This window comes from Petaurus breviceps, unplaced genomic scaffold (assembly GCF_028583685.1).
Source record: "Petaurus breviceps papuanus isolate PSGF00001 unplaced genomic scaffold, PetGlider_PUasm1.0 138, whole genome shotgun sequence".
NCBI classification, from domain to species: domain Eukaryota; kingdom Metazoa; phylum Chordata; class Mammalia; order Diprotodontia; family Petauridae; genus Petaurus; species Petaurus breviceps.
The window spans coordinates 29,673,574-29,699,905 of record NW_027185694.1 but is presented as its reverse complement, the minus strand read 5'-3'; the positions used below and the strand labels follow the sequence as shown (position 1 = coordinate 29,699,905).

Sequence of the window (26,332 nt, the reverse complement as noted above, 5' to 3'; positions counted from 1 at the left end):
TGAGTAGTGACTGATGAAATTGACTGAGTAGTGACTGATGAAATTGTATGAGTAGAGACTGATGAAATAGAATACTGAGTAGTGACTGATGAAATTATAATATATTTGTGACCTAGGAGTGGATGGCTTTTGTACTTTCTACTACTCCTTAAGAGGGTACTGAGTAGTGACTGTTGAAGTTGTAACTTAATTGCACTCCATGGATGGAGAACTTTGACTTTTGCACTTTATGACCCTTAAGGAGTCTCTTTAAGGATGATTGAATGATTGAATTACTAAAATGATTGTATTTTCTTTAAAAGTATGTGACCACTTTGGTGAAAACTATGTGTCCATTTTAATTATAAGTTGTTGAGTTGTGACATGGTGAATGCTGTATTTTGATTTCCTGTGATAAGTTGTAACATTGTGAATGCTGTACCTTGATTTTTTTGTGAATTTTTTGCTCTGATTTGTTATTGAATAAATAGAGAGTTTGCTCTACTATGTAATCAGAACCTTGAAAGCTGTTCAGAGCAGCGGTCCTTTGGAAAGCTGCTTGTGCTTGGTTTTACACTCTTGGAGAGGGGAGAAGAAGGATACAGGAGGAAATTTATGTAAAGCAAAAATATCAATAAAATTTATTTTAAAAATAATACCCTGGGAGAAGAAAAAAGTGCACAGCACAGAACAAAAGAAAATTTAGAAGGAAGCACAGAAAAACAGGGTAACTGAAAACAATATGCAGTATTTATGACAATTGTTTTTTTTAAGTAAACACTCAGAAATGGAAATTCATGGTTTTATACTGAATCCTCTCATTAGATTGTGCTATGTACATGGAAATGTTCATTTTATTTCTTGTCTTTAAGTTAAAAATGAATTTTAAAAATACCTTCTCAACCTGTTGCTCCATTTTGAATGCTGAATAGATTTTATAGTAAGTGGTATTGAAGGGAATGGCACAGAGAAAAATACATTCCTGCTTGTACCTCTTTTGTCATTTACAATATCCACTATTTCAAGCTGTTTTTGTTGTTGTTTTTACTGCTTCACTGTCTTTTTTAAACATTTGGAGAAAATATGAGTTACCAGGGAAACTGGTACTCCTAAACAGGCACTTCACTTTGAACTTATTGGGAGCCTTGTGCCATCAACCGCTTTCAGCTGAGTTTGCACCTTTCTAATGATCTTTAGGGGAAGTTTGGGGATGGAGCAGAGATTCCAGGAAGGACAACTGTGGTGCCCCTACAAATGTCCCAGTTATGTTCATCCTTAAGTAGAGGAAGGTGTGCATCTTTTTTTTTTAGGATATCAGTTGTTTGGGGATGCAATTAGTGCATTGTCAACTGGTGATGGGCCCAAGGCTGAGGACTCAGGCACTCTTATTTCTATTTCTCCTTTTCTAAGAATTCCTGGTTTTTACCAGAGAAAGTCTTTGACTCTATTATCCCTTCCTGATGAAATTGTTAGGAAGGAAACCTTTAGAAATCATCTTGTAATCTTTCTGTAGTGCAAATTATTTTTTGTATTCTGTAATACAAAAGTATTTTTCTCTAGTATATGAACATGATTTATCTCATTGGTATTTTTTTAAGTATTGGATTAATTAAAGTAGGGCATGTAGTTTCTTGATGTAAAAAAGGGTATAGTAAAGGAGGATATTCTAAAAACTCTCTTGTAGCTTTACTGGGTACCCAGAGAGAAGTAGGTTTAAATTGCTTGTTCTTCCTCACAGTATCTGGTATAAAATTCAGGCCACCAATATTTGAACACCTCCTATGCAAAGGGCATTGTGCTTAAATTGGTGTTACATTGCTTCACTCTGAATGAGAAAGACTATGGGTTCTCTCCCCTCAAAGGACAGGTTTCTGTGTATTGACCAACTGAAATGGATAAAAGCATTTTTGGTCACCTTAGATATGCCTGCATTGAATAGTGCCATTGTTACTTCCCATCTTGATTTGTTCAGCCATTCCTTACAGGTGAGATTATTCCATTTTATTGCTCTACTAAATTCCTTCTATCAGTTCAGTATCAGTATCAGTTTAGTCCTTTATTGATAGCTTTAGTTGATTAAGTTAAATCTCTCTAGGTCGATTAAACCTTTTCTTCAAAATACACAGTGATATAAATTCCATATATAATACCGTATGATATAAATATAGTCACTTATGAATTTGAGAAGCCAAAGCATGGAGAAATTAGATGCCCTTTTCAAGGTCATAAAGTAAGTAGCAACAAGACTAGAATTTTTAGAATCCTCATCCACACTTTGAAAACACCATTGCTTGAATAACATTGAAGCAATACAGATATTTGTGAATTGAGCTGGCTGGCCAGTCTTGTGAACACTACCTCTTATTTGAAACAAAAGTATTATTTGGAGAAATACTATACCCTGCACAAATACCTCTTAGGAGTGAGCAGCAAATGGTATGTGCTAACTATTGACAGTTTAACTGCTTACTTTAAAAAAGTAAACAGTGAAACTTTTCCTGAAGTGGACTTATTGTAATGATCAACATTTTAACAGTAAGCAAATGGACTTTTCAGTGCAGAATTCTTTCTCCTGTTCTTCCTACTCCCAAACAGAATGAAATGAGTCCTCTTTTTAGAGAGTTCTTGGAGTGGGCTCTTTTAAGAGAGCAGAGGGTAAGGTAGCCTCAGAAGTGGTAGTGAAATATCTAAGTGTTTGACTAGCACTGAGTTAATTAGGTTTGGGCCTTTGACTAAGGGGACTAATTTCAAGAACCATTTTTGGATTCCGGCCATTATTGTTTTTGAGAACTCTTTGTACCGAAATGTCAAGTATTTTAAGGAATTCTGACTTCCTTTTCCTTGTGAGTATTTTCTTTTGCAACTCTAATACACTTTCTAAGTTTTGTAATTTCTCTAGTCTCCTATTGCATGTTTTCCTTGCTCTGAAAAAAAAATTAGAAATAACTAATTGTACAAATTGCTTTATCTGTTTACTAGAAAAACTAGGCATATCAGTTGACCCCCCCAAACATTATAATTCCACTTTAAAATAGAAATTTTCATCCTACTCTCTATTTTCTTTTACTTATTACAGATTTTTTTTTTAAAAATGTATTGCTTCCATTTAACCAGCTTGGTCCTTTGAGGTATTCTTAAATCCCAGACCTTCTAAGTGTTAAGGACGTTTTTTTCAAACTGCATTTTGTAGCATTCTGGGAAGTGGTGGTGTATTTCTTTGCTAAATTTTACAGCACATCAATCCCTTGAAGTAATAGCAACTATTCATCATTATTGATTATTGAAAGCAGCACCACTAGCACAGAAAACATGTTACTTACAACCAAAATTTTGTTTTGACCTGAAACAAAATCCCAGAAAATAGATAATGTCAATTATGAGGTTCTTTAACTAAACTGCAGATTTCATGAAAAGGTTTCTGGGGGAAAAACCATCACATGCTTATTTTGTTTATAGCAATTTAAATATGATAGTTGGATATTCAAGTTTCAATTTAAAGAGGATTATGGATAAAACTGAGCACATAAATAATAATGATGATGATGATGATTTTAGTCATATGCCACCAAGATTTTTGCAGGTTCTTCATCTAGTAAGAGTCTAGGTTTTTTTTTTTAATATTGATCAACTGAGATGAGATGAAAAATCCTGGCAAGTTTAATCTCTGGATTACTACCTTGAGTTAAAGCTTCAGCACTAACTTGTGTAGAGCAGTGTTCACAACAGGGTTATCATATTGATGAGGCTGCATAAATCGTTTCCTTAGACCCCTGAAATTTGATGGGGACTAGTCTTACTTAGCTCCTTGAGTAGGTGCTATCTTTTTCCTTTCTTTGTGTCCCTAGTGCTTAGCACATAGTATGTGCTTAATCAACATCTATTGATAAACTGATAGTAGTAGGAATGCTAAAGACTTTTTAAGCCAATTTTTTTCATTTTTTTTAACTGTGGTATTCCTGTATGGCAAGATTTCTATGCAGCAGATGCTAATTTTCTTCATATGCAGGTACCTGCTGTCTGGAACAGAAGTGAATAAAGTATCCAAAACTGTTTGCAAGACTCCTTTCTTCTCTTCTTGTACCTTCTCTCTGCCTTTAAACATGCACATATCTTTGGTATCTTGAAGAAAACCCTTACTTGATGCTTTTGTTCCCCTCTGGCTTCTGCCATATTTTTCTCCTTACTTTCACTGTCAAGTTAGAATCAGTGGTCAGCACTCATTTTTCCTCTTCAGTACTGCCCACTCTCCTTTAGCACCTTCAATCCTGGGACTTCTCCCTAATAGCTTTCATGTACTCCCATGACTTTATCTGTCACTTCTGTGGGAGATGACTCTCAAATTTAGCCCTCAGGAGCTTCCTTTTAAACTCAAATTTTATATCTCTTCAGGAATAAATCCAAGGATAATAAATTACTAAATGAAAAGATACCAACCTGTACAATAATTATTTGTGATGCATTTTAAAATCTAGTGCAGAAGGAGAAAGTAACACGAACAACTGCAGAGACTCAAAAGAAGAAAAAAAAAGAATTTTCTATAAAGATTACATGAATACTTAGAAATGAAGCAAAAGCTGTGGAGAAAGAATGGAAGGAGAATAAATACTGACTGTTATCCCTTTATGTAAATTCACATTGTACAAATTTGACTTTATATAAAGAATTCTGAAAGAAATTCTCATTTAAAAAAAACCATCTCTGTTAACTTTACTGTACATTACTATGCTCTTTGCTACTTTATGGACTCCCACCCCCCACACACAAAAAAACAAACAAAAACAAACAAACTAAAAAAAAACAACAACCTCCAGGTATGTGGAGAGATCACCCCCTGAGAAGGGGCTTGGCTTGAGACCTCTGTCAGGAGAGAGAAAACCTCTGCCCTGTTTCACCCACTTGCCCACATTTCAACCCCATGTATTTGTCTTCTATCCTTCATGCTTAGGTATTGCATGTCTGTCCCTGGTCTCTGAGTTTCACCAGTCCTCTTCTGTCTGTCCATGTCTGGCCCCTTTTTGTCAGCCTCCTGTGTGTTCTTCCTCTCAGTTCTGTCCAGGCCCCCATGTGGCTGGCCCTGGCCATGCCTGTTTTCTCCTGCTCTTGCTTCTCTGTCCCCAGCCCCTATATGTTCTGGAACCGTACCCCTCTCCCCACAGACACCTGATCCCTTTCTGCCTCCCTTTTTCTCTCCCTTACCCACATCTGTGGAAGGGTCTACATACATAAAGCATGAACTGTCTGTAATAACAGATTCCGTGGAAATTAGAATAGACCAAACAGAAATTAACTCTAGGAGACAGCATGAAATATTAGAACAAAATAAAATATTGAAAATACTATAGACCTAGTATAAAAACCATGAAACTTGAAAAACATGTCAAAGAAAAGCAATTTATGAATCATCTAACTTGAAAACTATAATTTTTTTTAAAGGCATGGAACCATATTTCAAGAAATCCTCGGTGAAAGCCTCCATAGTTGGGACAATTGAGAAAATACACCAGCATTTGATGAACCTCATTCTTATCTGAAACAGACAACGGAAGATTGAACACATATACACACACAGAGCTTGGTGAAGAAATACATCAAACTCAATAGGAAAATAAGCCAGTAGGTATAGGAACAGTTAAAAGATAGATAATAGTGGAGAAGGAATAGTGCTAGGCAAAACAAACCTCTTAAGGGGGAAGGAGGGAGGGAGGATTAAAAGAAGGGGGGGAAGCAAATAACTGGATTCTAAGGGCCTGTCCATCAGTTGGGGAATGGGTGAACAAATGGTGGTTTATAATGTGACAGCATATTATTATGCCTTATGAAATCATAAAGGCTTTCAGAAAACCCTAGGATATAAAAATGATGTGGAATGAAAGGAGTAGAACTGGGAGAACAATTTATATAATGATCATAACATCATACACAAAAACAGCTTTGAAAGGCCAGATAGAGAATTCTGATCAAAACTACTCCAATGAAACATGTTACCTACCTTCTGACAGAGAGAATGGACTGAAGTTGTAGAAAGAGACATACCATGTCTCTTTGGACATGGCCATTGTGGATTTGTTTAATTTCTTCAGTGTTTAATTGCCAGGAGGGAAAGTGATTGCCAATAGTGATTTTTAAAAGTACATTTTAAGAAATGTACAAATAGATTCAGGACAGTTGCACAATATAAAATAAAGCCACATAAATCATTAGTATTTCTTTATGTTACCATCAAAACCTAGCAAAAAGAGATAGAAAGAAAAATTCTATTCAAAACAACTAAGGATATATGAAATACTTGGTCTATCTACCAGGACACTCACAGGAGCTATATGAATACAACTACAAAATACTCTTTGTACATATAAAGGCAGGGTAAAATATTGGCAAAATAGTAATTGCTTTTGAGCAGGCTAATCCAATATAGTAAAAATGATAATACTACCTAATTTAATTTATTTGTTCATGCCATACCGAACTACCTAGGGGTTACATTATAGAACTGAAAAAAAATACCAGAATTCATCCTAACGGAACTAAAGGGCAAGGATCCCAAGAGAAATAGAGGAGGGGAAAGTGGGAAGAAAGGGGCCTAGAAGTACCAGATTTCAAAATCTCCTATAAAGGAGTAGTCTTCAAAATGATTTGGTACTAGTTAAAAAATAGTGAAATAGTTTCTATGCGTGCGCACACACACGGAAACAAACACAATCACCTAGTGTCTGACAAACACAAAGACCCCCACTATGGGATAAGAACTTACTATTCAACAAAAACTATTAGAAAAACTGGAAAGCAGTCTGGCAGAAACTAAACCAACATCTCCCACCCTGTCATGATGAGCTCCAAGTGAATACATTACTTAAATGTAAAAAGTGATACCATAAATTAGAGGAGCAAGGAAAAAATTACCTTTCACATCTGTAAATGTGAAAAGGGAAGAGTTGTTGACTAAGCAAGTAATAGGGAAGATCACAAAAGACAAAAGTTTTTATTATATATTTTTTTAATAGTTGACGTTTTTTATTAACACATATACATTTACTTGTCTTCTGGCTTGTTGAAGCAGTAGGTTAGACAACACTTGCCACAATAATGTCTGTCAAAATGGCTAGCCATAAAGACTGCAGCACCACATTCATCAGAAGGGCACTCTCATCGAAGGCTGGTAATCTTGCCATTCTCATCAACCTTATAGTACTTCAGAACAGCAAGCTTAACCTTCTTTCTCTTATGCTTGTTCTTTTGGGGAGTGGTGTAAAACTTCTTCTTTCTCTTCTTGGCACCACCATGAAGCCTCAGAACAAGATGAAGGGTAGATTCCTTCTGAATGTTGTAGTCAGACAAAGTACGTCCATCTTCCAGTTGCTTGCCCGCAAAAATCAATCTTTGTTGATCAGGTGGAATATCTTACTTATCTTGTATCTTGGCCTTAACGTTTTCAGTAGTATTGGATGGTTCAACCTCAAGGGTGATGGTCTTCCCCATCAAAGTCTTCACGAAAATCTGCATCGTGGCACTGAGTCCACCCGGTGATGGCGGATCTGAAAGCAAGTTTTTATTATATTAAAAAAGATTTTGTACAAACAAAACTAGTGCAGCTAAAATTAGGAGGGAAGCAGATAACGGGGAAGGGGGGAATCTTTGCAGAAAGTCTCTAAGATCTTTAAGGAAATGACTCAAATTTATAAGAATAAGAGCCATTTCTCCAATTAATCTATTATCAAATTATTTGAACAGGCAGTTTTTAAATGAAAAAAAATACAGGCTATAGAAGCTGTATGAAAAAATGTCCCATATCACTAATAATTAGAGAAATTGAAACAACTGAGGTTCTACCTCACACAGTGTTGGAAAGACCATGGGAACAGGTCTGAACAGGTTGGTGAAGCTGTGAGTTGGTCTAACCATTCTGTAAAGCAATTTGTAAATATGCCCCAGAAGTTATTAAACTTTGCATAACCCCTGAATTATTAGTGCCACTACTGGCCTGTGTCCAAAAGAGTTCAAAGAAAGAGGAATAGGAACCATAGGTACAAAATATTAATAGCAGCTTTTTTGTCTGTTGACAAAGGGATGGGAACTAAGGGGATTCCCATCAGTTTGGGGATGACTGACCAAATTATGGTATATGAATGTAATAGAAGACTGTTCTACTGTAAGCAATTATGAATTACTAATAGTGATGAAGAATCAAAAAAACAAAAGGTTTGGTGAAGAAATGCATAAAACAAAATAAGAAAATAAGCAAAGATGGGGATAAGAATGGTTAAAAAGATAGAGGAAATAGAGAAACCTGGGAAAACTTGTATGAAGTAATGCAGAGAGAAATGAGCAGACAGGTCCAGAACAATTTCTACTTGTTTTGTAAAAACAATGATATTGTAAAAATAAACAACTTTTAAAGACACAAGAATTCTGATAAGTGCAATAATCAACCACAATTCCAGAGGACCCATAATGAAACATCCTGAGGGTGTAAATTCTAAGACATATATTTTTGGGACATGACCAGCGTAAGAATTAGTTTTGCTTGACTATGTATATTAGTTACAAGGGTTTTAGTTTGTTTTGTTTTTTTTTCTGATGGATTGGGAGATAGGTGGGAAGGAGTAAAATAGATTAAGTGAAAAAAATATTTAATTTATTTAAATTAAAAATAAATGCACAGACAAGCAGGATAGTTTTGGAAGTAACAAGTAGAATTTATTATATACTTTTCAAAAAAAGCAAGCAGTATGGAATAGAGATTCGTTGTGTAATATACAATGTTCTTTTCTGTTCTACTATGTATATGGAAATATATAAAATTAGGAGGGAGACAGGTGAGTGGGGAAAAAGTGATAAAGGCCTGAACTAGGATTGTGACTGTGTGAATGGAGAGAAGTGGTTATATATGAGAACTCTTTTGAGAACAGAAACAGTATTTGGAATAGATTGCATATGTGGGGTGAGTGAGAGGAGGAATTGATCATAACAAGTTTGTGAACCTAGGTGCCTTGGTGGGTGATGGTGCCTTGGATAATAAGAGGGAAGTTTGGATGGGAGGAGGGTTTGAGGGGAAAAGAAAATGAGTTCTGTTTTGAACAAGTTGAGTTTGAGATGGCTCTGGGACAATCTGAGATGTCCAGGAGGCAATTGGAGATTAGACATTAGGAGAGGTTAGGACTGGATATATACCTCTAGGAATCATCTGCATAGAGGTGATAAATGAATTCATGATGAGATCATCAACTAAGATAGTACAAAGTTAAAAGACTGACCCAGGACAGAGCCTTAGATGATACCATGGTTAGTGGGTGTGACCTAGATAAGAACCAGCAAAATAGGGATGCAGTGGTTGAACAAATGAAAGGAGAAGCAGAAGGAAAAGCAGTCACTAAAACCTACAAAGGAGAGGGTATCCTGGGGAAAAGGTCATCAGTTGCATCAGATACAGCAGAAAAATGAAGAAGGAAGAGGATTGAGAAAAACTGATTAGATTTGGCAATTAAGAGATCATTGGTAACTTTGGAAAGAGTAATCTCAGTCAAAGAATGATATTGGAAACCAGATTGCAGCAGGGTTTAGAAGCAAGTGAGAGGACAATTACAGTATGTAGATGACTTTCTCAAGTTTATCCCCCAAGGGTAAGAGAGATTTGACATGCTATAGCCAGCAGGGGAGGTAGGGTCAAGGAGATATACTCCTTGCTCATGACTTCTACTTCCAAACTCTCTCAGCCAGCCCTCCTCCATCAAGATTCATTCCATCTGCCTATATCACTGTTCCAAATAGGTTAGCTAGACCACTAGACTTGAAATCAAGAAACCCTAGATTTAAATCCTGTTCCAGAAACTTACTAGTTGGGTGCCCTTTAGCACATCCCTTGCTTTTCTGACCATCATTCTCCTCTACTGTAAAAGGGAGATAAGAATAGCAACAATGTCATTGTGTGGTTGTATGGATCAAATGAGATCACGTATGTAAAACACTCTGCAAACCTTAATACTCATATAAATATATGAGTATATATAAATATTTTTATTACCTTTGTTACTGTTAATTACTGGCCATTCGGGTCATAAATTCCTACATTTTCAGATAGTTGCTTACTGAGAGTCTTCCTTTCCACTCTCATATGTTGGGGACTTCTGGAGACAATTGGTACACTTACATGCCTTGGCTTCCTAGTTCATCAGCTTCCTCAGCTCCTGTGACCTGTATTGTTATTCCACCTCTGCTAGCCACAGAACAGTCATAATTAATCAGTGAGTATGTATTAAGTACTTCCTCTATACCAGGTACTGTACTAGGCACCAGAGACACAAAGACTAAGGTGAAACAGTCTGGTCCATTAAGGAGTTCACCTTCTATAGAGAGAGAGACTGGTACATGAGCTAGAATATACAGAATAGGTACCTGGTAATTTCTAGAGGGAAGGCACTCAAGCAACTATGGCAATAGGGAAAGGCTTCATGGAGAAGGTGATGCTTGAGCTGAAGAGTTAAGGTGACCAAGGATGCTGAGAGGTGAAGATGAAGAAGAGGGACAGCCAGTGAAAAGATGAGGAGCATCATATTCGAGGAATAGGGAGAAAGCCAGCTTGGCTAGACTAGTTGAGGGTGGGAAGAGGAGTAATACATGGTAGGGCTTTAAATACCAAGCAGAGGAACTTCTATTTTATCCTAGATGTGAGAGGGAACCAACAGGAGTTGGAAGGGGGAGGATGATGGTGGTCAAACCTTTGTTCTAGATCTTGTTATAATCTGTAATGTTCTGCTGTTGCCACACATGCCTTGCCAATCTACACACTGCAGTTACTTCTACCGTCTGCTTTTACCAGCGTGTTTGAGTGCTTGTATATGCAACTACAGGAAGTTACATGTCTGTGCTGATGGGTCTACTATGTTATCTACGTAATCTCAGTTGGGTTCTCATTGCTGCATAGAAATCCCTTGTTGTAAACAGCACTGGCTTTGAACTTGCGATCAAATCCTGCCTCTTGCTACTTGTGTAATTTTGGTAAAATACTCTCTCTGAGGCTGTTTCCTCATCTGTGAGATTAATAATTTGACTATATGGCTTCTGAGGTCCCTTCTGATTCTAAATCTATCATCTTCTGGCTCAATCATCCTTCTCCCCCTACCTCTAAATAAACACAATGGCTTATGGAAAACTTTCTTATCTCTCCTAAAGGCCCCCAATCCACCCTCTTCCCTTACTCCTAGCAGAAGACCTTGCATTCAGCCTGAGCCTTGATCCAACTGTCCTCATCAGCCTGGTGCCATATCTGTTTCCTTTTCTCAGCCAAACTTGTAGGAAAAGTTCTCTGCCTCTGTTTCTCTTCTTCACTTGATTTGACAGTCATTTCTCAGTCCCTTGTTATCTGGTTTAGAGCTTCATCACTCGACTGAAACTACTGCCTCTGGGGTTAATCTTCACTGCTAAATTCATTGCCAGCATAATACTATAAAAAAAAAGTGCTGAATTTGGAGTCAGAAGATCAAGATTCAAGTTCTGTCTCTGTTATGCACTGTTACTTCTCAGTGCCTAAGTTCCTTATTGGCAGGGTGAAGGGATTGTGCCAGAATGCCTTTCATGTCCCTTCCAGTTCTAAATATATGATTCTCTAAGATTCTCTAACCTAGTGCCTCCTGAAGTTCTGGCGTTAAAAAAAAATCTTTTTTGTTCCAAAAGACAAGAAGGAAAAAACCTACTTGAAATTTTCATGAAAAATATAAATTGCACCTAGATGCAAATAAATTATGATTTTATGGAATTTTATATATGCACCAACCACCATGTGATAACACATAAATTAAGCCAAATGGTATTATATTTACTATCTAGTGGGCTATCAAAGTAATTTTACATTTTTTTCTTTTTCTTTGCTCTTCTTTATTTTTTAGCTTTAGTAATTAATTCATGAAATTATTATTTTCTTGTTATTTAGAAAATCTATGAAGAATTTGTGGAAAACATGAAAATCTCACAAGATTCAAAGGCAAAGATTGATTACAGTCTGGTTAGTGGAGGGACTACTCATCCTGATAAAATTATACCTCCAAAAAATAAAATAAAATAAAAATTATAACTCCCTTGAAAATATTTTGGGAGAAAGTACATTATTTGTCCATGTTTTTACTTCATTTAATAATTGTTAACTTTTTTATTCTTTGATTCTATTTTGTTAGTTTCATTCAATTTTTCATTTTGTAATTTTATGTTTATTTTTTCTTTTACAACTTTATAATTTCTTATATTTTAGAAATAAAAATTGAGAAGTATTGATGGCTTATTTTATATTAAAATCAAAATCACTGTTAAAGTATCTTTTAAATAAAACAGTAAATGTATTTAATTTTTAGAGTGCTGTAATTAAAAAAAAATTTTAGTGTGATACCTTAGTATTTTGTTATCAACCGTAAAAAAAACTATGAGGAGAGTCCTCCAAAGTCTTATTGCCTGGAGAATCCAATTTTAGAATCTTAATTTGCCATTGGTCTCATTGGTTATTGAAACCTTTGTGTATTTTTAGCCAGAGATACTTCAAAATAAATGCTATTTTAAAAAAAAATTTTTTCTGATAGGGTCTTTTTTTTTCTAAATCATTTAAGAAACTTTTTTTTTAATTCTCTATCTTGTGGAGGAGCTGTAAGACCTGAAGAGACTATGGTAACTAGGGACCTCAGAAGTTAAGTGGATAAAGAAACTGGAAATAGAAATGATATAAGCAAAATAATTTTAAAAAATTAAAATCTGTATTTTTACAAATAATTAGTGCTTTAAAAATTAACAAATGGCAGCATCACATTATGATGTTGATGAAGATCTAAGATGATCAGAGACAAATGAGGAAGGACACTGAAATAAGGCAAGCTGAGGTATATGAGCAATTCATTTCAATTCAAGTAAAGCTTTTGAATGACTGGGAAAGTTTCTACTACTACATGTACAAACCATATTAAAGAATATACCAAAGCAGAGGGGGTCAACGGACACTATTTTTGCCATTATCAGCTGCTTACCACAATATAGATAAGGATAGGTACTGGACTTGTGATTTAATTAGTATAAGGGACTCCTGGAAGAAGAAACTTCCTCTATGCAGCAGCCTAGAGTCCTGAAGGATATAACCACTGAGAGGTTCAGTGATTTGCCCAGGCTCTCAAAGCCAGCATGTGTTTCTGAGGACAGACTTGAATCCAAGCCTTCCTGACTCTGTGATCAGCTATCTGCCATGCCATGCTGTACTTCATGGCAGGATTACTGACAAATATTAATTCTGGAATTTTATGGGAATTGGCCATACTATAATTAATTTTGTATTAAATTTTTTGGGTCTGTCTTTCTCTTGTTATCTTTACTAATGTAAACCTTCCTTTTCATATGATAATAAAAATATATGGGGAGTAAATACAGTGATTTGGATTGGGGAGGAGGGGCTTCATCAAGAATATAATGGAGATTAGAAAGACTTTCCTCAATGTAGTTCCTTTGCATTTTTTCCAAGTAGTGCCCTTCTAATAATTTGAAGGGATCCGAAGATCTAAAAAGATCAGGAGTTTTATAGGAGTTAAAAGAATGTTTAGAGCATAACTGAGGCAAGTTTGGACTGAAAATAGCAGTAGTAGAGGAAAATGTCATCAAAAAGAGAGACTTAAGTGCCTAAGGACCTTTGTACTAACTTTTTAGGACAGGGTGGGGAACCAGGCTTTGAGACCGCCAAATTGCTCTACAGACCTCCCACTATAAGGGGAAGAGTCCGCATAATAGCAGACCAGCAGAGGACAGTTTAGCAATGGATACCTTTGGAGTGATCAGCTTACAATCAATCATTTCATCAAAGAATATCAGCAAGTTGGTGTGGAAACATGAAGCAGCAGCAGCAGAGGAAGAGAAATGTTCTAGCATTGATGCTGCCTTAGAGGCTAGGTCTTTTTCCCAGTTATTTCCCACCTCTGTGCATGTTCTTCAACCCTACATGTTCCTTAACTTCCTAGGTGGAGCCAAGATGGTAGAGAAGCAGGAAGAAGTACAACTGAACACACACACACACACACACACACACCTCTAAACAATCTAGAAAATGCATCAAATTACAGTTGGGAAATGCAAGGAAGAAAATCAAAGATGGTCATGTTTAAAGCCCAGGTCAACAAGAAGAGACAGAAAGGTCTGCAGACACTAGATGTGAGGTCTTGCAAAAGAATGACCATACAGAGCCTCAGATCACTCAGATCACAAGAGAGGCTCTGCTCTAGGGAAAGAAAAAGTCCTGGATCCAGCACAGTGCGGGGTGCAGGAACTGGGGCAAACTGGCAGCTCTGGTGGCATTCCCAGATAGTTGTGGACCCCTATGCTATGCACGAAGCTAAAAGTAAGTTCAGGAGCAAGCAGGAGTGATATGGCTTAAACCCCAGTTCCAGCTTTTAACCCTGTCTGAAACATTTGGAGAAACAATCAAGGCAGGAATCCCAGACCAAAGGGAAGCTTACAGTTCTGTTATCTAAACCAGCAGACCTTTCCAGGTATCTGATAGTGACTGAGTCCAGGAACATTTTATCCAAAATCCAAAGTTTCCAGATCAAAGAAAAAATACTTCAAGCAGTCAGAGAGAAAGAATTCAAGTACCAAAGAGTCACAATCAGTATCACACACAGTTTAGCAACCACCAACATAAAGGAGTGGAGAACTTGGAATGTGATATTTTAAAAGGCAAAAGATATCAGCACAGAGCCAAGAATAACTTACCCAGCAAAAGCAAATATAATATAATCCTACAAGGGAAAAAATGGATCTTTAATGAAGAAGATTTCCAAATATTCCTTATGAAAAGACCAGAAATGCATAGAATCTCTAAAGTTCAAACACAGGAGTTAAGAGAAACATAAAAAGGGTAAACATGAACAATGCTAAGAGACTTTAATGAATACACACTGTTTCCATTCTAATATGAGGACATTATTCATAATGTCCCCCTCAGAACCCTATCATCATTGGGGATCATAGTGAGAATCTATTAGAAATTGTACCTGAGGAGTAGTTCTGTTATGTTTTGATGATCTTAAAAGAAGAACAGTAAGGGAGGGGAAGAATACATTAATGGGAAAAAAGAGAGAGAATGGATACAGAAAATTATATTACATAATCAGATGTGCAAATAATCATCTATAAAAACAAGGATAGAATGAGGGGAGCCCCTCACACTTAAACCTCACCCTCTTCAAAGGAGTCAGTCCCTGGTCAAAGGAAGGAAGAATACACATACAACAGAGTACAGAAATACATTCACTAAACAGGAGAACAGGAGGGAAAGGGGGAGAATAAGAGGAAAGGTAGATTAGGGGTATTATTCCTCAGCAAAACGAAGGACCATATAGGTTTGTTGCATCTGCTTTTTCTTGCATGTGTTATGTGGGAGAATGTACTCTTTGTCTTTAGCTAGAGTCGAACAGGACTTTTTCTTTTCACTTATTTGTTACACTACATTAAGTCAACAAGCACTTACTGTATAGCCAGGCACTGTTCTAAGTGGTAGAAATATAAATACAAGCAAAAAAAAAAAGTGGGTCCCTACCCTCAAGGAGCTTACATCTTAATGAAGGAAGAAACAGAAAAGAAAATAGCTGGTGACCATGGGTGAGAGGAGGGAGCTAGAAGGGGAAGAGTAAGTACCCATGTGAGGACATGGGGTTGGGGAGGGATGCTTGGAAAGGAGTGAAGGAGTGAGCATGGCTGGCCTGGGTATGTATGTATTTAGTCATTTTCAGTCATGTCTGCCTCTTCGTGACCCCTTTTGGGCTTTTCTTGACAAAGATGCTGGAGTGGTTTGTCATTTCCTTCTCCAGGACTTTTCTTTCCACCATCCTTGAGAATTCTGGAATCTTGAAATTCCAGGAAGACCTCCCCAGAGGAGAGGACTATAGGGTCAGAGGTAGCTTTCACGGTTTGAAGACTGTGGGGGAATGGTGGACAGAGAGTCAGGAGCAAAGGAATGTCTTTTGCTTTGAGCTAATGTGCCTTCTGGTTGACTGATAAAAGAAACATTGGTTGGGGCTCATGAGCTATATGGTTTTGAGTGGATGTTTGATCCACAATGTGCCTTGAACCTGGGATAACTTTCAGGGACCTGTGTGGTGGTGAGAGGGGAGGGAGGACCTCGGTGCTGCAAACAATCTCATTCAGTGGATTAGTGGATACAACTTTTCTTCACAATAGCACTATAACCTTGGTAGTACAAGGTTTATTATCCACAATTTACTAATAAAGAAACTGATACAGAGAAACCAGACAACTTGCCCAGAGTCACACAGCTAGTCTTGAGCCTATTTGAACCCAGGTATCCTAACTCTAAAGCTCTCTCCTCCGTATTGCTCTGCCTCTCAATATGTTGTTGTCAGTGTGCTTGTATTATATAGAACTTGATTTGATGCCAGTAAATGAGATTGCCCAGTTGAGATTTCTCCCAAATTTCTGGGTGAAGGCTAGAGCTAAGGAAGATATGATAACCCTAGAATTAAACTGGGCCCTTCATACCATAGGTACCTCTAACACCAGGTCTATGCAGAAAGTAGCTAACTCTTAGATGACTTGGGTGTTGAATCCTCTACACTTCTGGGAGGAAGTAGTTGCTATTTTATGACGATAAACATGGTTTAGTGTCTTTACCAGGAGAATTAGTGACCACATGTGGGAGTAGCATATGCCATGCAAGAATGTACAAATGTAAGGAGTTCAGTGTTGGGCTTTTTTTTAACAAGTATGAAAGCTATGTCAAAATGCATCTTAAATTACTAATCCTAAATTAAATAACAAATTGTCTATTAAAATGGAGTTGTTTGAAAAGTTTTTTATTTTCATTTGTTATTTACTTCATTGCAATACCAATTTATAATTCAAAATTTTTTGTGAGTGTCTGTATATTAAAATATAAACCATAATTTCTTCTTAAATTAGGGTTATATGAAACTTCATTATGTATATGACTTACATTTTAGTGTGTATGAATATTCAGGTCTGCCTATAGTCACACCAGTATGGTCATAGTCCCCCATTCTTGTCCTCATAGCTTCTTAACATAAATAATCCCCCTTTTCCTTCAAGAAACAGCTCGAGTACCGTCTTCTAGGTGAATCAACCTTTCATGATTCACCCAAGTGCTAGCTAGCCCTCCTCTCCCAATCTACCTGAAGTTGAATGAATTTCCCTATATTTGTTGGTGTATTCTCTATACATTCTGTATATATTCGAATATGCACTTGTTGCTTCCTCCACTAGAATGTAAACTCCTTGCAAGTAGGAATTGTTTTATTTCTTTATATTTGTATTCCCATCATCAGGAACAGTGCCTGAAATGAAGTGGATGCTTAATAAATACTTATGAATCGATCAATTGATTCTACACTTCCCTGACTCAGAGGCAGGTTTTTTATTCACTGTTGTTTATTGAGTATTAACACAGCCCCATGGCCTAGAACTACCTGTAATTATGGTTCATTTTATCTTGTATTCTTGGTTTAAAAGAGAAATACTAGCTATGTTTCCTTGGCATCTTATCACCTGCATTAGTCATTTCTAAGATGCTGCAAGGCATAGAAAATCACAGCCTGCGATCACAGGAAAGACTATTTAAAGGCCACCCTTGGTAGCAGTGACCAGTAAACCAGGAGGAGTTCCCTAATTATGTAAAGAAATTATGTTCCTTCTGATAGAATTCTTATCTTTCATGTCTGACAGTTAGCAATCCCTTTTAATTTCTCCCACTCATTGAATTTAGTAGCTGATATTGAGGGATGCAGTCTCTTTTTAACTTCCTGCCTTAAGTACGGCCCTGATTTGGGAACAAAGCAGGCTTTCCCACAGTTCCACACAACGTGAACAAAGAAAGCTTTTGTTGGCATCCAGGTTAAAAGCGGACGTTCTAGTTGCTGACATGCTGATTAAACATCCAAGCTGCTCTTAAGCTTTGTAGTATCCTTCAGGTTTGTTTGTCTAATTTTGAAAACTTAAATTTATAACACACAATTGTGTTGAAATGTAATGATTTTATTTCAGACAGTGAAAAATCATTTGGGTGGTCTGAGATTGAGATGTGGACATGCAGCAGAAAAGAAGTGGTGAATCTTTTTTAATTTAAAAAAATCACATATACCAGTGTCTAGAAAACTGGGCCCTAATCTCATATTTTACCTCAATTACTAAGTGAGCCAAGAGTGGTGGCCAGCTGGTCTTTAATCTGTAAAATAAAGATAGCTTCTGCCACAGGTGATTGGTTTTCTTATTTTGTGGACTTCATTTTGTACCTTTTCTTGTAAAGGCCTTTCGTGCTGTTTTAAAAACTGCAATATTCCATAAACCAGGGTTTTCAGATGCAGGAATTAGCATTTATTGGAATTCTTTGAGGCTCTATATCCGAGTAGCTTTCGAAGTACTTAGTGATAACTGGTTTCTTCATGGCTGAAGGCTAAAGTTGACAAATGTGGTACATCCTCTGAGTTCAGTGGGATGTAAGACTGGCTGGAAATTCAGACCACATCTAACACACCCTCCTCATATTACAGAAAAGGGAAAGCGAGATGCAAGGAAGGGAATAGAGTTACCCAGAGTTACACAGGTACTTTGTCAGGAGGTACACGATTTGAATCCAGGTGTCCTGACTCCAAATCCCATGCTCTTTCCACTAAACAAAGATAGTTGTTACTGTAGATTAATTAGGGAGAATTGGCTTTTTTTTTTAATTTATCTGGATTCCCAGAAAATGAAATGCAGTTTGTTTGTTTGTTTGTTTTACTCTATTAAGGTTAAATACTGTCCAGCTAAGCATATCATACTGCACAAAGTTTTAAACTCCATTGAGCAAAGTATTTAAGATACATACCAGTTAAAACCTTTCCCAAGGGAGAGCTGAAGCTCTGTTTGTTTAGCATGTAACAAAATACAAGTGGGGAGGCTTGTTGAACATTAGCTTTTTGTGTGTATTTATGTAAAATGCAATAAATATAAATGTATGAAATATAAGTACATCTTATTTTAAGCAATAGAAATGTTTCCAAATAGCGTATAAATCATTTTGGTGGTAGGTTCTAAATGAGCTATATTTTAAATTCACTGAGGAATGGTAAAGAATTGCCGCCTAATGTCTCACATCCAGATAATGTTTTAAGGTTTTTGCCATGCATACCTAGCTGATTTCTTTGTAAGTACAGACTTGTATTATGTCAGATCTGTTTTGCTTAAAGCAAAAGTGTATTTATACCTTTTGCCCCTGTTCTGACTGGTGGGGGAGCCTTTTGTGAGTATATTATTTTTTTTAGCATTTTCCGAATCATATTTAGGTGTTCTTTATTTCTCAAGAGGTGCCTGGAAATGATGTCAAATCATCAAATGTTGTTCCTGATACCTCTCAGAGTAGTCACTGTTGCCAAATTTCAGGGTTGCCTTGTTAGGGAGTTCATAGGCAGGCTCAGGCTGCTAACCCCACCCCCAGGTAACTATGTCCCTTCTATTTTTTTCCTATTCCTTGGAGGAAGGAGGACTACAATGAGCTTCTCCCTAAGACCCCAGGTCAGTGGCCTAGGTAACTTCTCAATCTTACTTATGGAGTAGATGTTTGTCTTTGTTCTCTTTTTCTTCTTTCCTGATCCTATAGATATAGATGTATATATCTATAGATATATAGAGAGAGAGATAGGCACTGAAAACACATACCTATATCTATGTAACTTCACAGATAGCAGTAACTCCACATAGGAGTATCTCTCTTACCTACAGAGAAACATACTGCTGTATTCTTGAGAGGGACTTCGTGCAATATAGGGGCAGGAACAGTAGCTTTGGAATCTGAACTTTGAGTTCAGATGTTAGCTTTGCTACTTACTACATGAATGACCTTGGACAAGTCAAGGAATCATCATTGGCCTCAGCTTTCTCATCTTTTAAGTGTTGTGCTGTGTGTATTGGGGGTAGGGGTGGTTGGAGTAAATGACTACTGAGGTTCTTTCCAGCTCTAAATTTTGTGATCTTATTCCCCACCCATTAGAGGAACATTTTCTTTGATCCTCAATCATTTTGTCCCTATTCCCTTAAAAAGAAATAATTAATATGAGGTAAGGAGAAAGGTGTAAGTAGTAGTTCTACTCTGTTCTTCCTGTTTAATAATGATGGCTGATGTTTATGTCCTGCCTACTATGTATTAAGTGCCTTACAAATATCCCATTTAATCCTCTCAACAATCCTAAGCAGTGGGTGCTTTTGTTATCCCTAATTTATAGATGAGGAAACTGAGGCAAACAGGGGTTAAATGACTTTCCCAGAGTCACAGCTAGTAAGTGTCTGAAGTTGGATGTGAATGTGGAACTTCCTGACTCTGGGTCCAGCACTCTGTCCATTGCACCACTTAGCTGCGTCCTAGCTGTTTTGTTTAACTCACTGCCTTTAAAACTGATCCCCACAGCTGGAGATAACAGTTCAAATTTATCAGAGCCAGAAACCCACCTCCGTTCACCTTGTTCCCACTATGAAGTCTCTTGTCCCGAACCACACACACTGTACTTACCCATTTGGCTCTAGCTTTTCTCTTTATCTATATTAAAAACACTCACTTTGCTATCTCCTGTACTATGTAGTTCTTTAGAGAATAGAAATCTTATTATATAATCATTAGCCTGGATAGAGAGAGTTGGTCTCAAAGCCAGAGACCTGGGTTCGAGTCACATATCTGACACGTACTGATGGGGTGACCCTACCTGGTTTCTCCATACTGTAGGCAACTTCTAAAACTGTAGATTGCAGAGGAGGTGCCAGCCTGCACAAGCAAATCGAGCTCCCTCACTTGGGAGTGCTCTCTACTAATGAAATCACAAGCCCAGTCCCCCTCCCCTCCTCCTAGTGTTAATTATTATGCTAATTAATTGTGATATTAATGGTAATAAATAAATCTTTAATTTTCTGCACCGTGTTTAGTTTAGAAATAAGAATAATTTACTTAGAAGCTACATATTAACCCTTTTGCACACATTATTATCATTTCCTTTAAATTTACATTTTTTTGTAATTTAATTCATTATAAGCCGTATTTTAAGTTTGTATGTACATAATTTATTGTGGTTGTGTTTCATACTGATATTAACAGTAATCTTTTTTGAGTAAAAACATTTTAAGAAGCATGAAATAAAAGAACATGCTAGAAAAAAGGACCAGCATGACTTCTATGTGGACAATATTAATTTTTTGCATATTGATTATTAGAATATCATTTATTTTACCACAGAAAGTCAACAGTCATGTTGTCTTTTTTTAAGAAAAAAAGGCATTTTGAAATATTCTGAAGTGTGTTGCAAGAGGATTTACTAATTGTATGTTTCCTGGTGAGTTATATGCCTTTTAATTTAATTAGCTACCTAATGACATGATTCAGATTTCATCTTTGTGTTTTCAGTGCCTAGCCCAGTGTCTCAAATGTTCACAAACATTTGTTAAATTGAATTCTGTTATAAACTTTTCATGATGTTGCACTTAGTCCCTCTATACCTAACCAAAAGAATTAAATTGACTTAAATTCACAACTGCTGTGATTGTATGACTTCATTTATATTGGCTTCTTTATTGGAAACTTGAGATGTCATGTATTTCTCTCCATACTAAGAAATTTAATAGTTCTGAAATCTTGTCAGGAAATGAACGGGGCAACCTCAGACTCTCCGCCTTCAGCACACAGGAATTTCCCGAAGTCTAGTTGACACTATGCCCTAAGCACATGGAACTTAGTGCCCTCCCTTTTTCTGGGTATTTTCAGTGGGTCATTGAGCTATGCTGCTATAATATCGTACTTTTCCAACAGGTAATCCCACCCAACGTAGTATGTTCTAATCAATGACTTCAGGCTCCATGAAAACCAATTAATGTGTCCAATTTTTACTTTTTAAATTGCTTTAGGGTTCTTTTTTTCTGAAGGGGCAAGGAAAAAAAGATTAATTCTGCCCAGCTATGCATAGCAGGTTTTATTTAGGCTTTGGTTATAATTTCTTTGACTAGTCAAAAAACCTATAGACTAAAATGGCCAGTCTTTGCTTTTGATGATGATTGGTTGGTTGCCACACAAGGACCCTTAAAATTCATCTTGTTCAGCCCTCCCTAATTTTATAGATGAAGAATCCAAGACCCAGGTTGGTGAAGCAGTTTACTCAAGGTCATGCTGATAGTACATGATTGAAGCAGAATTTGAACTCAGATCTTCTTGTTGTAAATCCAGTGTCTTTTCCAGATACTTTACAATCAGTCATTGAGTGTTTTTTAAGCACTTACTATGTGCCAGGCTTTGTGCTAGGTATTGGAGCCACAGGCACAGAAAATAAAATAGTGCTTACTCACAATTAGCCTGCATTCTATAAGAGAGGCAACATGTACAGATATAAGTATATATGGAATAAATGCAAAGCAAATAGAAAGTGGGCAGTTAAGTGGCGCAGTGGACAGAGCACCTGCCCTGGAGTCAGGAGGATCTGAATTCAAATGCAGCCTCAGATGTGTACTAGCTGTATGACCCTGGGCAAGTCACTTAACCCTGATGGGTGGGTGGGGGAGACAAGTAATTGGGAGGGAGGACATCATTATTTGGGGGGAATCAGAAAAGGCTCCATGGAGAAGGTGGTTCTTAAACTAATCCATGATGGGAGAGATTCTGTGGGCTCAAGGTGGAGATACATTCTATACTTGGGGGAATGCCCAGTGCAAAGGACAGGATAGAGGAGATAGTCATATATGAAGAATAGAGAAGGGCAGTTTGATTAGACTGTGTGTGGGAAGGAGTCCGATGTATATAATGAGACTGTAAAGATTGAATGAGGCTAGGTTGTGAAGGACTTCAAAAGACCGACAGAGGAATTTTACATTTTTCTCCTAGAGGCAACAGGGCTTCACTGACATTTATTGAATTAGCAGAGTGACATGGTCAGATTTGTGCTTAAGGAAGATCACTCTGGCCACCATGTGGAGGAGACACTTTAAGAAAGGGAGACCAATTAAGAGTCATTTCAAAAGTCTAGGTGAGAGGTATTGAGAGCCTGAACTAAGGTAGAGCTGTATGAGTAGAGAAAGGCTTGGACACAAGATTAATAATAAATACTTGCTTTTAAAATAGATGTGGGGGGGGGGGTAGCTAGGTGGTACAGTAGATAGAGTACTAGCCTTGGAGTCAGGAGGACCTGAATTCAAATCCAGTCTCAGATACTTATGAGCTGTGTGACCCTGGGCAAGTCATTTAACCTCTGATTGCCTCAAAACAAACAAATAAATGATAGCTGTCACTTATTTTAAAAATAATGTGAAAGTAGAAATAGCAAGACTCGAAGCATATGACCATCTATCTTCATTTATCTCTTGAAAACACAAGGAAAATCTTTATAGTTTGGTAGGCACTCTTGACCCTGCAGCCCTCCCCTCCACCTGTGTCCCAACTCCTCACACACGGCTCAGATTTTAAGGAGTCGCATCATCAAGTTATCTCACTGATCCTATGTTAGACCAGTCTGGTGGTGGAGCCACAAAAGGGAAGACTGATGAATTCCATAAACCTGATATTTGTCTTACTTATTTGTCTAGTAAAATACAAACACCTTGAGGACGGAACTGTGTTGTACTTTTGTGTTTGTGTTTAGTCACGTACCCTACATGTGGTGTGGTTGTTCAGTCATTTTCATTCATGTCCAACTCTTCATGACCTCATTTGGGATTTTCTTGGCAAAGATAACTGGAGTGGTTTGCCATTTCTTTCTCAAGATCAATTTTTACAGGTGAGGCAAACAGGGTTAAGTGACTTGCCCAGGGTCACACAGTTAGTAGGTGTCTGAGGGCAGATTTTAACTCAGGTCTTTCTGACTCCAGGCCTGGAACTATCCACTGCACCTCCTACATGTAGTAGGTGCTTAATAAATGCTTGTTTATTGGTTGATATATGAAACAAATTTGTTCTCTAATATAATGTTGTTGAGCAATCCCATATATCAAGTATGCCACTGGACTAAATGCCATAGTAGATAGAGGACTGTTCTTGGAGTCAAAGAAAACCTGGGTTCAAGTCCTACCTGCAACACATACTAGCTCTGTGACTGGGGGCAAGTCATTCAGCCTTTCAATTGTAAGTTGCAGACAAGACAGAGAGGTAAAGCCTATATATAGAACATCTGCATGTGTGAAGGGAGTTTCCACATTAGGGGTTTCTTACACCAGTGAAATCAGATGTGAACCATGCTCTCTCATTACCAAAAAAACACATACAGAAATCTCTGGGACAGTGATTCTCCTTTCATGCAGGTAAGTATTCCTTTAGAAAAAAGACAGTCGCTCACCCTGACAGACCTTGTATACTGATCACACAGAAGGGAACATTATATTCCAAAGGCTCTTTTGGGCCACCCACAGAATCCTTGTTGTCTTGGGCATTTTCCTCTGTGTGTATGTGTATTGTGTTGATTTTTTCATTAACATTGAAAAAGCTGAAGATTCGATCAAAGGAAGAGCCATGTAGGGGAAAGGAAGAATTTATATTAAACTGACTTACTCTTCCCTGTTGTTTTTACCTTCCCTTTCAACATATTCCTCAAAAGATCTATAACTAAAATGTTTATTACAAATGCACTTTCTCTTTCTTCCTGTCCCTGTCTAGAGTTGAACTTCCCATTTGGACAAAAGAATGGCTGTGTTCAGGCAGTTTACACTTCTTCTCTGGAAGAATTACACCTTAAAGGTAGATACATGTGGGAAGAAATGGGGTACAGTATATAGCACAAGGGGAAAAAATAATGCCAGTTCCCTTTCATTCAGTTTTGATTGTATCTCTTTAGTCAAGGTAACCTCTGGAAGCCCCAGGGCATGAAGAGAAAGTTATTCTCAGGGGGATGCTCTGTACATGTGCTCAGTTTTGGATTAATACAGAATTTCATTTCTCTTTTAGAAGCGGAAGATTGTAGTAACAGTCTTGGAAATTCTCCTGCCATTGCTATTTTCTGGGATCCTAATTTGGCTTCGCCAGAATATTCACTCAGAAAACATTCCCAATGCTACCATATACCCTGGCCAGTCCATCAGTGACCTGCCCTTGTTTTTCAACTTTCCTCCCCCAGAAGATACGTGGGAGCTGGTTTATGTTCCTTCCAACAATGAGGCTGTGAAGAGGATCACTGAGATGGTGAAAAAGACTTTAGTCATCGATTTGAAAGGTTAGATGGTGTGGGGAGATAGGAGTTTTCTGTAAACTTAATACCAAATGATTTTATTAGAGAGCTCTTTCGGGTGTAGCTCTTTATACTTGTCCCTTTTAGCAGTGCCTATCTCTGTATATCATTGCATTTTTGGAAAATTAGGATTAAAAAAATCATAACATAGTAGCTGTGCCCCTAACTTTCTGTGTGACATTGGGCAAATCATTTAACATCAATTTCCTCATCTGCTAAATGGAAGGAATCATTCATAGCTTGTCTTTCAATCTTACAGAAGGATCAAATGAGATTATGTTTATGAAAGGTCTTCTGAAGAGTATAAAACTACAGAAAATCAAACAATTATTATTTGCACATAAAGGGTGATCAATAAATATTTGTTGACTAGGATTTTTAATAGTAGGAGTAATAATAATAAAATAATAAGTGGGCAAACACAGAGGACATTTTTCTTGGCAAAACCAAGGTTCTATTTCTAGTTTGTTCAAAGGACTTCTTTGGAATGGACCTTCTGGTGCATTGCTCTAGAATTGGGTACATTAGGAACCTTTGGATGGTCTTGACCTTCACCAATGCCTTCAAGTCCTTACTTTCAGTATAATCTTACTCATTTGAAAAAGTTTGGTATGTACTTTCCCCTGGTATTTCAAAAGCAGAAAATGCCCTAACTCTCTTTGTGAAATGATTCCAGTAACATAATCTATTACACTTGGTTTTGTGAGTGAAGGGAAAACATAAGGGAGGTGGGAGAAGATTGATGTGCTTAAGGAGTGACCACTGGTGATATTTAGTAACTGTATTCTTCACTAATAGCTTAACAGCCAATGCAAATTCCTCTTACTAGAGGCCTTCGGGCAGAGGTTAGGTAACGACTTAATGAGGATGTTGCAGATAGGATTCATAATGGGGGTAGAGGGCAAATTAGATGGCCCCTAATATCTGTTCCAATTCTGGGATTTTATAAGACTCATACTATGCACAATGGGAAATTGCAGCAGTAGTTCACAGGGCCTGATATCTTGATTTTGCTTCTTGATTGAAGGAAATCCTTGATCTGACAGTGATCTCTTCTGTTCAAATGTGAACTGAAAGAGATTCCATTGCATGTGTAAAAAGGGGTAGCCTTGTTTTGCTTAGCCCAACCTCAGTCTATGGGTTGAAGTTAC

General features: G+C 37.3%; 1 protein-coding gene and 1 pseudogene across 1 annotated transcript in view; one reads left to right on the top strand and one right to left on the bottom strand.

Annotated features, from left to right (window-relative positions):
• The window catches only part of ABCA3 (ATP binding cassette subfamily A member 3), a 119,261-nt gene that overhangs the window by 13,234 nt on the left and 79,695 nt on the right, over positions 1 to 26,332 (top strand). The window contains exons 2-3 of the mRNA XM_069063198.1: positions 24,614 to 24,694; positions 24,902 to 25,166. Of these exons, the coding sequence (XP_068919299.1) occupies positions 24,641 to 24,694; positions 24,902 to 25,166 (319 nt within the window). The 5' untranslated portion in view covers positions 24,614 to 24,640. The remainder of the gene's footprint in view (positions 1 to 24,613; positions 24,695 to 24,901; positions 25,167 to 26,332) is intronic.
• Positions 6,956 to 7,524, bottom strand: LOC138143855 (ubiquitin-ribosomal protein eS31 fusion protein-like; annotated as a pseudogene).